We start from the raw sequence: 14,311 nt of genomic DNA on the forward strand, positions 1-14,311 counted from the left end.
AAATATGCTGTACCAGCCAGAGTATAATTTGGACTTTTTGCTGCCAAAATCTGTCAGACTAATTGTCAACCAAAACCTAAAATTATTTCAGCTGGTTCCACGTTCAAAATATTTATGGAAAAAAAAGTTTCTTCAAAGTCATTTTGGAGGAAGGGGAAATGTTGAGAAAATACTCTGTCTTCGTAAACTCAATTTGAAGAGGCCTGCTTTTTCTCCTTCCCAAGATATCTGTCAACTGCACACTGAACAGTCAAAGCACAGGAGACCAGACTGTTTACGATAGACATACAAATTCACTCTTCAAACTAATACCATACTCACGTTTCTAAGCACTGGAATAGCCAACTGCTCAAAAGACACAAGGTCTACTACGTACTGCCCAACACGACACTCACGTCTCCCAGAGGAAGACTCAGACCTAAGAGGAACAAAAGCAGGTTTCAAATTCAACATTGTGGCATGAACCAAAATAAAGTCTTTCATAGTTAGAAAGAGTAAACAGTGAGATCAAAATTGTAGATGGAAAGGATTAACTGTGACCAGCTTGGTACAAAATTTAGAAAAAAAAAAAAAGAACCGAGTGAGAGAGATAGCAAAATATATAACAGAAGGTTAAACAGTACAGATAAAAGTTTAAGATGTTACCAACCTGAAGAAAAAAGATGAGTCAACAGTAAAATGGGGAAAAAGGGAATAAAATAATCTGAATAGAATGAAAATTAAAGAAAAAGCAAAACACAGAAGACTAGAGATGAGGGATATCAACAAAAACAAAATATGAAAGATGGCACCTAGGACTTGGGAGATGATTAAGGGCCTCTATTACCAAACCGCACTAGCACTGCCACACCAGGAATCGTTATAGCAGTTTAGTAAAAGGGGCCGTAAATGAAGAAGAAATACCGAGCATTGGAACTATATTTTTAACTCTCTTTTTATCTTAGCTTTATCATAAGTTCTAACTGTCATTTCTCAAGAAAAAAAAACCCTAAAATTATCATCTCACAGTACTTATCAAATCACACCACAAGATGGAGTATAATCAAACAATTGGAAGGGAAAGTCTCAGTACTCTCCCTCCACTCTACATATTTGCTTTAAAGGAGGCAGGATTTAAATAGGGTTCAAACTCTTCACAGTCATAAAAAACCCTTCCAAATCTGCCACCTTTAAAGCAAATATATAGGGTGGAGGGAGGGTACTGAGGTGTTTTTCCCCCCTTTCCTATTGTTTGACTGTACTCCATCTTGTGGTGTGATCTGATTAAGTACTATTTAAACTGAATTAGAAGAAAGAGTTTATTTTGAACAAGTAACATATTTGGTCTCTTTCTATCCTCTTTTGTATTGGATACTCTCCACCCCTCTTACATTTTCTATTAAGCCAGCACAACCCAGCAAGTGCAGACAAAGAGGATTACTGTTAACTATTCCAGCGGGGTACTACCCATAGACCATTCCTGCTGCAGATGGTTTATACGTTTGAAGTTATGACTGGCAAATGGGTTATAGTCACTGAAAGAAGTAATAAATAGGGCCACAGACCTTTATGTAAGGAGAGTAAATAAAAACAAGAGAAAAAGGAAACCGATATGGTTCTCCAAGCAAGTGGCTGAGAAAATAAAGGCTAAAGAGTTGGTGTTCCAGAAATACAGAAAATCTCAAGAAGAGGAACACGGGGAGGAATACCGGATGAAACTGAAAGAAGCCAAGAGAGAGGTACGTCTCGCGAAGGCGCAAGCGGAAGAACAAATGGCTAGAAAGGTAAGGAGGGGCGATAAAAAAATTCAGGTATATTAGTGAAAGGAGAATGACTAAAAAGGGAATTGTGAGACTAAAAGATACAGCGAAACGCTATGTAGATAATGATGAAGAAAAAGCCAATTTGCTAAATAGATACTTTTGTTCTGTTTTCACTGAAGAAAATCCTGGAGAAGGACCACAAGGGACCAGCAAAAGTACACCTGAAAATGGAGTGGATAGAGCACCGTTCACAGAAGAGAGTGTGTATCAACAACTTGGAAAGCTAAAGGTGGACAAAGCCATGGGACCGGACGGGATCCACCCCAGAATATTGAGGGAGCTCAGAGAGGTCCTGGCGGGTCCTCTTAAAGATTTGTTTAATAAATCCTTGGAGACGGGAGAGGTTCCAAGGGATTGGAGAATGGCGGATGTGGTCCCTCTTCACAAAAGTGGTGATAGGGAAGAAGCTGGAAACTACAGGCTGGTAAGCCTCACTTCGGTTATTGGAAAAGTAATGGAAACGATGCTGAATGAAAGGATAGTGAATTTCCTGGAAGCCAATAAGTTGCAAGATCCGAGACAACATGGTTTTACCAGAGGGAAATCGTGCCAAACAAATCTCATTGAATTCTTTGATTGGGTAACTGGAGAATCATCAACATGCTATAGACGTAATCTACTTAGATTTTAGCAAAGCTTTTGACACAGTTCCCCACAGGAGGCTCTTAAATAAACTCGATGGGCTGAAGATAGGTCCCGAAGTGGTGAACTGGATTAGGAACTGGTTGACAGACAGACGACAGAGGGTAATGGTAAATGGAGTTCGCTTGGAGGAGGGAAAGGTGAGTAGTGGAGTGCCTCAGGGATTGGTGCTGGGGCCGATTCTGTTCAATATATTTGTGAGTGACATTGCCGAAGGGTTAGAAGGTAAAGTTTGCCTATTTGCGGATGATACTAAGATTTGCAACAGAGTGGACACCCGGGAGGGAGTGGAAAGCATGAAAAAGGATCTGAGGAAGATAGAATGGTCTAAGGTTTGGCAATTAAAATTCAATGCAAAGAAATGCAAAGTGATGCACTTAGGGAGTAGAAACCCACGAGAGACTTATGTGTTAGGCGGTGAGAGTCTGATAGGTACTGAGGGGGAGAGGGATCTTGGGGTGATAGTATCTGAGGATCTGAAGGTGATGAAACAGTGTGACAAGGCGGTGGCAGTAGCGAGAAGGTTGCTAGGCTGTATAGAGAGAGGTGTGATCAGCAGAAGAAAGGAAGTGTTGATGCCCCTGTACAAGTTGTTGGTGAGGCCCCACCTGGAGTATTCAGTTTTGGAGGCCGTACCTTGCGAAGGATGTTAAAAAAATAGAAGCGGTGCAAAGAAAAGCTACGAAAATGGTATGGCATTTGCGTTCCAAGACATATGAAGAGAGACTTGCTGACCTGAACATGTATACCCTGGAGGAAAGGAGGAACAGGGGTGATATGATACAGACGTTTATATCACCTACCCATCTTTTCCGGAGATGGGTAGGCGGTAGAACGAGAGGACATGAAATGAGATTGAAGGGGGGCAAACTCAGGAAAGATGTCAGGAAGTATTTTTTCACAGAGAGGGTGGTGGATGCTTGGAATGCCCTCCCGCGGGAGGTGGTGGAGATGAAAACGGTAACGGAATTCAAACATGCGTGGGATATACATAAAGGAATCCTGTGCAGAAGGAATGGATCCTCAGAAGCTTAGCTGAAATTGGGTGGCGGACATAGGCGCCCCGTATAAGAGGCTTGGGGAGACTAAGGCTCCCCAGCCCAACCGACCGTGACCTTTTCCCCCTGCTGCCTCCACCTCACGAGCTGCAGTCTTCCCCGCTCCCCAGCCAGGTCGTCCATCATCTCTCCCGTCTACCCTCAGCTCCCCGATAGCCCTCGTTTCCTTCCTGCCCCGCCCCCCCTCCCGCCCTACCTTTCAATATTCTATTTTTCCTGGAGTCGCGGGCGGCGCCGGCATTGAAAACAGCAGCAGGCTCATCTCTGCTGCAGCCTTCCCTTGCATGGCTCCGCCCTCTTCTGACGTATTTCTTGTTTCTGCGAGGGAAGGCTGCCGCCAAGATGAGCCTGCTGCTGTTTTCAATGCCGGCACCGCCCGCGACTCCAGGAAAATTAGAATATTTAAAGGTAGGGCGGGAGGGGGGGGGGCCAGGGCAGGAAGGAAACAAGGGCTATCGGGGAGCTGAGGGCGGACGGGAGAGATGATGGACGATCTGGACATGTCACTTCACTTATATTTGCACAAGTTTTGTAAGTTCAGTACAAAATGTAATTATTGGCTTAAGATCTTTCCACTTTCATTTCCCTTAGAAATTGGGCATAGTATGGAAATTGTGTTGTGGTTATTGGCTGTGAAACATGCTTAGAAATGTCAGTTCTTCCTTTTTGAGCCTAAGATCTTGGTTTTCCTTGTGTTAGTCAGAACTGGCAGCAGGCTGGCCCAGTGGCTCAGGTGATAAGTGCTGTGGTTTTACTTTGTTTGCTAGAGATAGTGTTCAAAGCTCTTGAAGATGAGGGTGAGACCAGTTGAGCAGATTCAGGGCCCATTATTGCTTCTGAAAGAAGGCGTGACCCCCAGCTCAGGATTGTCACTGTAATGAGCAGTCTAGATATTTGGGGGGGGGGGGGGGGGGGGGGAATCCTGATAAGACTCATGGCATTGATCCGATCTTTCATTTCCAAATGAGTTGAAAGTGCAAGGGAGCTGAAAGTGCCAGGTTGTGGTCCTCTCTTTTTTTCCCCCTCTCTTCTCCTCCCCCAACAAATGGCAGCAGTTAGTATTGATTAAAGATGTGTTTGTTAGGAGAGCGGGCTTGGCTGTGGCCTTCCTCTTCCTTGGTATATCCCAGGTCTGAATTTATTGCCCCATTTCATTACTAAGGGCAGGAATGGCTACAGAAGATTGTCATAGTAGTTGGTGGAGTATATAGGCACATGCAGTATAATCTTTTTATACAAATGCGATTGTGGTTAGTATATGCTTTGAGCAACCACTTTATTCTTTGACATATGATACATAGCTAATATCTAAATTTAATAAAAGGTATTAATTATGACTTATTTTTTTTTCTGTGTCTCATCAGACAATTATGGATTTAAGCTCCACCCCTGGCCCCACCCCTAACCCCGCCCCCTTTAGCCTCCCCAAACAATTGGGCCACCGACCGCCTATGGTGGCGGAGCAGGTGGGGGGAAGAGGGGTTGGTGGTTGGGAGGCGAGGATAGTGGAGGGCAGACTTATACGGTCTGTGCCAGAGCCGGTGATGGGAGGCGGGACTGGTGGTTGGGAGGCGGGAAATACTGCTGGGCAGACTTATATGGTCTGTGCCCTGGAAAAGACAGGTACAAATCAAGGTAAGGTATACACATTAGAATTTATCTTGTTGGGCAGACTGGATGGATCATGCAGGTCTTTTTCGGCCGTCATCTACTATGTTACTATGTTCTGAGGCACCCTTATGTTTTGCAAGGAAAAGTGCCTGGTTGGGGGGGGTCACGTGATGCCTGCAACCTGACCAGCAGCAGGAAGACGAAGCTCCGCTGAGACTCAGCTAAATACCAGCAATAACTCAGCATTTTCTCACCCCAATAGTGCTGGTAGATTTCCGCTGTGACTGGGAAGTAGCCGGGATCCAGCAAAGCGAACGAAACAGCGGAGAGACCGAGGGTATGCCCACGAAGAGCCAGAGAGGCCTGAAAGGAAAAACCGCGAAGCCAACCACACTCCTAAACATGGCGGAGGAGCAAAGTGGACGTGTGGCGCTTGTTACACCCTCATGATGCTGACTATACTTTTTACTCCAACCCACACAATACATATTCAAGGCTGGACTACTTTCTTATATCACACACCTTATTCTCCACAGCAAAAGAGGTGCTCATACTTGATAATGTATTATCGGACCACTCTGCAATTTCTTTGTCCCTAATGTACACGGCGGAGGGAGTAGAGAAGGTGTGGAAGTTTTCTCCAGCACTTTACAATGACACAGCATTTCGCACATATGTCAGGGAGAAGTGGTTAGAATACCAGACATATAATGAGACACCTGATGTGGATGCTGTCACTTTGTGGGATGCGTCGAAAGCAGTAATGAGGGGGCACATCTTAGCCTACACAGCAACTAGAAAGAAACGATTAGAGGCAGACCTACTTAAACTATCACAGGAATATCAGATCCTTAGAAGGCAGCATGTGACATGTAGAGATAGGTCAATAAAAGACCGGCTAGGGGAGTTGCGCACACAAATTGATCACCTGCTTACAAGTAGAGCCGAAAGGGATATTTACTATCAACGATTTAAATTATTCATGTGGGGTAGCAAGGCTGGGAAGATAATGGCGAACTTAGTGAGACCATACAAAAAGAGACAGATCATAACATCTATCACAGATAATGAGGGGCGTCAATACAAAAGGGAGAAACATATACAACAGCAGTTTGTCCAGTATTATTGTGCACTGTATGGGGAGAGGAAACTTGATCCCAAACAGAGGGATGCCTTTTTTGGAAATATAGAGTTCCCCAAGTTTACTCAGGACCAGGTACACAGTCTGAATAGGCCTATCACAGTAAACGAAATCAGACAGGGCATAAAGACTCTCAAATTGACAAAAGCTCCGGGTTTGGACGGGTATGGGCCAGAGTATTACAAAATACTATCGGATGTCGTGGCCATCCCACTGGCTAACATGTTTAATAGTTTGACTCAGCAGAGAAGGGGGCTACATCAAAATTTAGCGCACATAATCCTACTCCCTAAGCCTGGAAAAGACCCAGAGCAGGTAGGGTCGTATCGTCCCATATCTTTACTCAACCAGGATGTAAAGTTACTAGCCAATATCTTAGCAAAGAGAATGAATGCTTTCTTACCGAGCGTGATCCATGAAGACCAAGTGGGCTTCATACCGGGTAGATATGCCTCGATGAATCTTACAAGAGCCATGGCTGCTATCCACGTTTATAGTGGAAGAGGGGGGAAAGAGGCTATTGCAGGGGAAGGGGAGGGGGGTTTAAGGGAAAGAATGTGTGTGAGTGTGAGTATGAGTGGAGGGATTGAGAGAATGGGAAGAAACGAAAGGATCTTCAGTAAGATTATGATAGTTTACAAATGTTTTGAGAGCTTTGAGGAGTTTGTTATATAAAGGAAAAGGCGATCCAGGATGAAGCTGTACATACTTAAAAAAGGGGGATGGTGATGTTATATACTATTACGGATGATGTATGCCGCGAAGGATCAAGTACTGTTTAGCTATGTATTGTATGGTGTGATCTTGTGTTGCTGTTAATAAAGACAAAGTAAAAAAAAAAAAAGAAGTGCCTGGTTATTGAGGAGGGTAGGGGAGGGGGATTGTTTTGGGTGGGTAGAGGTAGGGATGTCATTTTATTTCTGTGGGTTGATGGTTGGTCCCCAGCTCTCCACTATGGTATTAAGAGTCCTATGCTCAAGCAGTTTTTAAACAGTTTATATGATGGATAATGAGTGCTATCTCCTTTCTTACACTTAATGTTAAGGGGTTGAACTCACCAGTGAAGCACCAGCTTGTGTTTAGAGAGATCAGGTGCTTACGCGCAGACGTGTCCTTTGTGCAGGAGACACACTTGCTTTCCACATATGAGCACCTATGTGGTCATAATGATCTTTTCCACCTTTATTTTGCTTCCAGCCATACAGATTTTAAAAAAAGAAGGGAGTTTTGACAGCCCTCTCCCTGAGATATCCATGGAAAGTGAAACACATAGTCCGGGATAACATAGTAACATAGTAGATGGCGGCAGAGAAAGACTTGCACGGTCCATCCAGTCTGCCCAACAAGATAAACTCATATGTGCTACTTTATGTGTACACCTGACCTTGATTTGTATATGCCATTTTCACGGCACAGACCGTAAAAGTCTGCCCAGCACTAGCCCCGCCTCCCAACCACTAGCCCTGCCTCCCACCACCGGCTCTGCCACCCAATCTCTGCTAAGCTTCTGAGGATCCATTCCTTCTGAACAGGATTCCTTTATGTTTATCCCAGGCATTTTTGAATTCCGTTACCGTTTTCATCTCCACCACCTCCCGTGGGAGGGCATTCCAAGTATCCACCACTCTCTGTGAAAAAACATTTCCTGACATTTTTCTTGAGTCTGCCCCCCTTCAATCTCATTTCATGTCCTCTAGTTCTACTGCCTTCCCATAGAGGGATAGAGGACAATATATTCTTTTGGTTTTACAGGTGGGAACAGAGGTGTCTCTTCTAAATCTCTATGCCCCCAGGGAACATCAAGGGGCCTTTTTTGATGAGCTATCAATGGTCCTATCCAGGCATGTAGAGGTTACTTTGTTGGCGGGAGGCGATTTTAATCTGACCCTGCAGCCACACCTGGATAACTCCACAGCAGTAGTATCATATTCTCGCTCGGATTGAACCAAATTACATAGCTTTATGGGCAAATGGCAACTGCTAGATATATGGTGTTGTTTACACCCCCACACACGTAGTTACACGTACTACTCAACGGTCCATGATTCATATTCCCAATTCGATCTTTGGTTGGGGCCCCCTAACTTGCTACTAATTACATGCGATATAGAAATTCACCCCAGAACATGGTCTGATCATACTCCCCTTACTTTGGAGATAGAGCTTAGTGTGTTATCCCCCCCCCCCCCTAAGTATCACAGTGGCGATTCAACAATAGGCTTTTAGCAGACCCTTTGGTTGTCTCACGCTTAGAAGCTGATCTTAAAGAATATATTAGTCTCAATGATAATGGAGAGGTCAATTCTGTGATATTGTGGGAAGGCCTCAAAGCAGTAATCCGTGGGAAGGTCAGGCAAGAGACCAATCCCAAAAATTACACACTGAACTCTCCGTTCTTACCACTCAAGCTCAGCAGCAGTCTAACTCTCCTCAAATCAGAAATCATATTCATGCTATACAATTGGACCTCCATGAGCTCCAGTTGGCAGAGATAGCAGAACATTTGCAACGAGTTAGGCAAACCCATTTTGAGTTTGGAAATAAGCCGTCTCAACTGTTGGCATATAAGTTAAAAAAGCGACAAGTCAGCAAATATATCTACATGATCTGGGACAATACTGGGAAGCGATGCACACAGTTAGCACAGATCCTGTTAGCCTTTCTAGATTTTTATACAACATTATATCATCCTGACATATCACTTACGGTTCTAGAGATTCGAGAATACTTAGACGATATAGGTCTACCAAAAATATCTAATTTGCAGGGGGAGGCCCTGTCAACACCTATTAGTTTAGATGAGGTCATCTGGGCCATACAGGACTTACCAACTGGGAAGGCCCCTGGACCAGATGGGTTCACAAGTAAATTTTATAAATGCTTTGGTAAGCTTCTTGCCCCATTTATTTATTACATTTGTACCCCGCGCTTTCCCACACATTGCAGGCTCAATGCGGCTTACACAGTAAATACAATTACATTCACAAAGTCTTTAAGGAGAGTATTATTAGTTGTAGTAAACCTAGTGAGAGTGGGGTTTTGAGGAATAAGTGGGTGAGGAGAGGGAGGATGGAGAGGAAAAGATAAAGGGCAAAGGATGGATAGGAAAAGATAAGGGGATTAAGAGATTGAGAAATATAGTCTGAGGTAATGATCATCAGGACCAAGATTAGGAGGAAGGGTTTAAAGTTAAGTAGGGTCAGGCGGGTAAGCTGTCTTGAAGAGATGGGTCTTCAGCAGTTTCCTGAAGGGTAAATGGTCTTTGATTGTTCGGATGGATCTTGGCAAAGCATTCCAAAGTTGGCTGCCCAAGAAGGAGAAACTGGATGCATAGAAGGTCTTATATTTAATACCCTTGCAATTGGGGAGGTGTAAGTTAAGATGGGACGACGATAATCTATTTCTGGCTGGGAGGTCGATAATATTGTTCATGTAATTGGGGAATTCTCCATACATAATCCTGTGAATCATAATATAGACTTTAAAATGTATTCTTTCTCTGATGGGAAGCCAATGAAGCCTCTCTCTAAGAGGTTTTGCACTGTCGAATCTTGACTTCCAAAGATAAGTCTGGCAGCCGTGTTTTGAGTAGTCTGAAGCCTCTTGAGGATTAGGGTCTTGCATCCTAGGAAAACACTGTTGCAGTAGTCCGTGTGTATGAGTACTGTGGATTGTACTAAGTTCTGGAAGTTGTTCAAGGGAATATAAGATCTTAATCGTTTCATAATCCACATTTTTTTTAGTGACGGATTTAGCATGGTTTTCAAATGATAGATGGTTATCAATTGTTACTCCAAGTATTTTCAGGCTATCTGATATGGATAGTTTAACATCTGGGGTGCTAAGAGTAGCCGGGAGAGGTGAAGAGTATTGGGATGAAAGAACTAGACATTGTGTTTTCTCTTTGTTTAATTTCATCTTGAAAGCGTTAGCCCAAGAGGTGAGTGTGGTCATGCCAGTATTAATTTTATCGGAGATTTCAGATAAATTGGATTTAAAGGGGATAAATATGGTGACATCATCAGCGTAGATGAAGGGATTAAGTCCAAGTTGGGGAATCATCCGGAGCTGCCACACTTCTGGCTCTTGGCAAACATTACAGTTTTACTGAAACCGAGGAAAGACCCTCAGCACTGTGGTCCCTACCGTCCGATCTCATTATTGGGTTCGGACTATAATTTGTTTACAAAAATCTTAGCTAAAAGATTAGAGGGTAATGTCACATCTAGTCCATACAGACCAAGCCGGTTTTATTATGGGACACCAAACATTCGATATTAGGAGAGCACTTCATTTGATTCGTGAGGTGAATAGTATGTGACAACCTACATTATTACTCTCCTTAGATGCTGAGAAAGCATTCAATCGAGTGTATTGGCCCTTTATGTTCTCTGTTTTAGATCATATGGGTTTTGCCGGACGATTTGTTTCTTGGCTAAGCTATTGTATACTCTACTGATGGCCACTCTGCAGATTAATGGCACCTATTCTACTCCGTTCTCTCTGGGCCGAGGAATGCGTCAGTGATGTGCGTTATCCCCCTTATTGTTTGCACTTACCATCGAGCCCCTAGCTCAGACACTTCGAGCACACCCCGATGTCCATGGATTTACACTAGGTGAAGTAGTACATAAATTATGATTTTTGCTGACGATATTCTATTAACCTTGACGGAACCCACGTGCTCATTACCGACAGTGGTGTAGACCTTACACAGTTATGGGAGAGTTTCAGGTTTTTCAAGTCAACATGGCTAAATCTGAGGTTATGGGTCTCCAACTGACATTGCAGCCTCTTTGTGACAACTATACCCTTTTCTCTGGAGTACCCTGTCGCTTTGCTATCTTGGAGTTAACCTTACACCTACTTTCCAAACCCTTCATGACGCTGATTTTCCTCCGAAGATAAGGGAATTGTTTCTTGAGTTAGATAGGTGGGAGGGTTTGGAACTCTCGTGACTGGGCAGAGTCTCGGCTATAAAAATGATGGTTCTGCCGAAGTTATTGTATCTATTTTTGAGATACCTTTGCCACTGCCCAAGCATTTCTTCCGCCAACTTAATCGCAAAGTTTTTGCATATATATGAAGGCATAAACCTCCGTGAGTACGTGCAGAGGTTCTCTATCAGCATAAGAAACGAGGCAGCATGGGGGTCCCAAATTTTCTTCTATATTTTCAAGCAGCACAAGGTAAAATTATGTATCATACCTGATAATTTTCTTTCCATTAATCATAGCTGATCAATCCATAGACTGGTGGGTTGTGTCCATCTACCAGCAGGTGGAGATAAAGAGCAATCCTTTTGCCTCCCTATATGTGGTCATGTGCTGCCAGAAACTCCTCAGTATGTCAATATCAAAGCTCCATCCGCAGGACTCAGCACTTAGAGAATTACACCCACAAAGGGACACTCTGCCCAGCTCACCACCGCCGAAACGGGGGAGGGGAATTAACCCAGCTCATCCCCACACAAGTGGGAGAGGGGAATCCGTCCAGCTCATTCCCGCGGAGCGGGGGAGGGACACCACCCCGCCGATGCGGGGGGATCTGGCTTATCCTGCAACCGCGGAAGGAGCTGACTGACCCTAACACCGCAGAAGTGGGAGGGGTACAAAGCTGCCTTACAGTCGCACGTAGCGGGAGGGAGCGCCGGCAGAATTTAGGTCTCAATCCAGCCCCGTAAAATGGAGGGGAGAGGAATGCAGCAGCTCACTGTAACACAAAATCGTCTCAACTCCTGAAGAATCCAATTGAAAAAACTTGAACACGAAGTCCTCCTGAACAGGAACTGAAGACTAAACTTGAACCTGAAATGCAACCAGGATAAAAACAGTACAGATATCTGGGAGGGGCTATGGATTGATCAGCTATGAATAATGGAAAGAAAATTATCAGGTATGATACATAATTTTACCTTCCATATCATCATGCTGATCAATCCATAGACTGGTGGGATGTACCGAAGCAGTACTCACCCAGGGCGGGACATAGAAATCCCTGACCGCAACACTGAAGCTCCAAACCGGGCCTCCGCCCGCGCAGCCACAGTCAAGCGGTAATGCCTGGAGAAGGTATGAGCCGATGCCCAAGTTGCCGCCTTGCAAATCTCTTCCAAGGAGACGGACCCGGCCTCCGCCATCGAGGCCGCCTGAGCTCTAGTGGAGTGAGCCTTCAGCCGGATAGGTGGCACCTTCCCTGCGGCCACATAAGCCGCTGCAATGGCTTCCTTGACCCATCTTGCCACTGTAGGCTTAGCAGCCTGCAGACCCATACGAGGACCTGCAAACAGGACAAATAGATGATCCGACTTCCGGAAATCATTGGTGACTTCCAAGTATCTGATGATGACTCGTCTCACATCTAGATATTTGAGAGCAGAGTACTCCTCTGGGTAGTCCTCCCTACGAAAGGATGGGAGACACAGCTGCTGATTCACATGGAAGCGAGAAACAATCTTGGGCAGGAAGGAAGGCACTGTGCGAATAGACACTCCTGCCTCAGTGAACTGCAGAAAGGGCTCTCGACATGATAGCGCCTGGAGCTCAGAAACTCTTCTGGCTGAAGTGATAGCCACCAAAAAGACTGCTTTCAACGTCAGGTCTTTCAGAGATGCCCTTGACAAGGGTTCAGAAGGCGGCTTCTGCAAGGCTCTTAGCACCAGATTGAGATTCCACGCAGGTACCACTGAGTGCAGAGGAGGGCGCAGGTGATTAACTCCCTTGAGAAAGCGCACCACATCTGGCTGCGAAGCCAGGGAAGCACCCTTCAGGCGGCCCCTGAAGCAAGCCAGGGCCGCTACCTGGACTTTAAGGGAACTGAGCGACAGGCCTTTCTCCAGACCTTCTTGCAGGAACGCCAACACTGAAGAAATTGGAGCAGTGAAGGGAGAAAGGGAGCCTGCCTCACACCGCGATGCAAACCCTGGCGTAAGCAGTAGAAGTAGAGCGCTTCCTTGCTCTCAGCATAGTGGCGATGACCTTGTCTGAGAAGCCCTTCTTTCTCAGACGTTGCCGCTCAATAGCCAGGCCGTAAGACCAAAGGGGGAGGGATCCTCCATCACCACGGGACCCTGATGCAACAGGCCCTGCTCCACTGGCAGCCGCAGAGGATCGTTCACTGAGAGCCTGATCAAGTCCGCATACCAGGGACGTCTGGGCCAGTCCGGACCCACCAGGATTATCCGGCCCGGATGCTTTGCCATCCGGTCTAGCACCCTGCCCAACATGGGCCAGGGCGGGAACACATAGAGAAGCTCCTGTGTCGGCCACTGTTGGAGAAGAGCATCTACTCCCAGAGATCAAGGGTCCCGTCCTCTGCTGAAAAAGCGTGGCACTTGGCAATTGGCCGATGACGCCATCAAATCTAGGCTCGGCTGGCCCTAGCGCTTCATGATGTCCAAGAACGCCTGAGCCGATAACTGCCACTCTCCGGGATCCAAGGTATGGCGACTGAGAAAGTCCGCCTTGACATTCATGACTCCAGCAATGTGGGCTGCCGACAGCTGTTCCAGGTTCGCTTCCGCCCACTGGCATAGATTCATGGCCTCCTTGGCTAGAGGGGCGCTCCTGGTACCTCCCTGGCGATTGACATAGGCCACAGCCGTGGCATTGTCCGACAGGACCCGTACTGGCTTCAACGCCAGTACCGGGAGAAACTCCAAAAGCGCCAACCGAATAGCTCTGAGTTCCAGGAGGTTGATAGACCACTTTGCCTCTGCAGGAGACCAGAGCCCCTGCGCTGTCCTTCCCAAGCAGTGGGCTCCCCAGCCCGTCAAAGAGGCGTCCGTCGTGACGACAACCCACTCCGGGGTCAAAAGAGGCATCCCTGCGGACAACTTGTCTGTCCTCAGCCACCAGCTCAGCGCCTTGCGCACTGCTGGGTCCAAGGGAAGGCGCACAGCGTAATCCTCCGACACTGGAGTCCAGCGCTGCAGCAGAGAGTGTTGCAGTGGTCTCATATGAGCCCTGGCCCAGGGCACTACTTCCATCATGGCCGTCAACAGCTGCACATAGTCCCAAGCCCGAAGAGGAGAGGCTACTAGGAACTGGTCCACCTGA

At 45.9% G+C, this 14,311-nt stretch overlaps 1 protein-coding gene across 1 annotated transcript in view; it reads right to left on the reverse strand.

Moving 5' to 3' along the window:
- NTPCR (nucleoside-triphosphatase, cancer-related) overlaps positions 1 to 14,311 on the reverse strand; it is a 226,180-nt gene that overhangs the window by 86,261 nt on the left and 125,608 nt on the right. Inside the window, exon 3 of the mRNA XM_030198131.1 lies at positions 322 to 418. Within this exon, the coding sequence (XP_030053991.1) occupies positions 322 to 418 (97 nt within the window). The remainder of the gene's footprint in view (positions 1 to 321; positions 419 to 14,311) is intronic.

Source organism: Microcaecilia unicolor, chromosome 3 (assembly GCF_901765095.1).
Source record: "Microcaecilia unicolor chromosome 3, aMicUni1.1, whole genome shotgun sequence".
Lineage (NCBI taxonomy): Eukaryota > Metazoa > Chordata > Amphibia > Gymnophiona > Siphonopidae > Microcaecilia > Microcaecilia unicolor.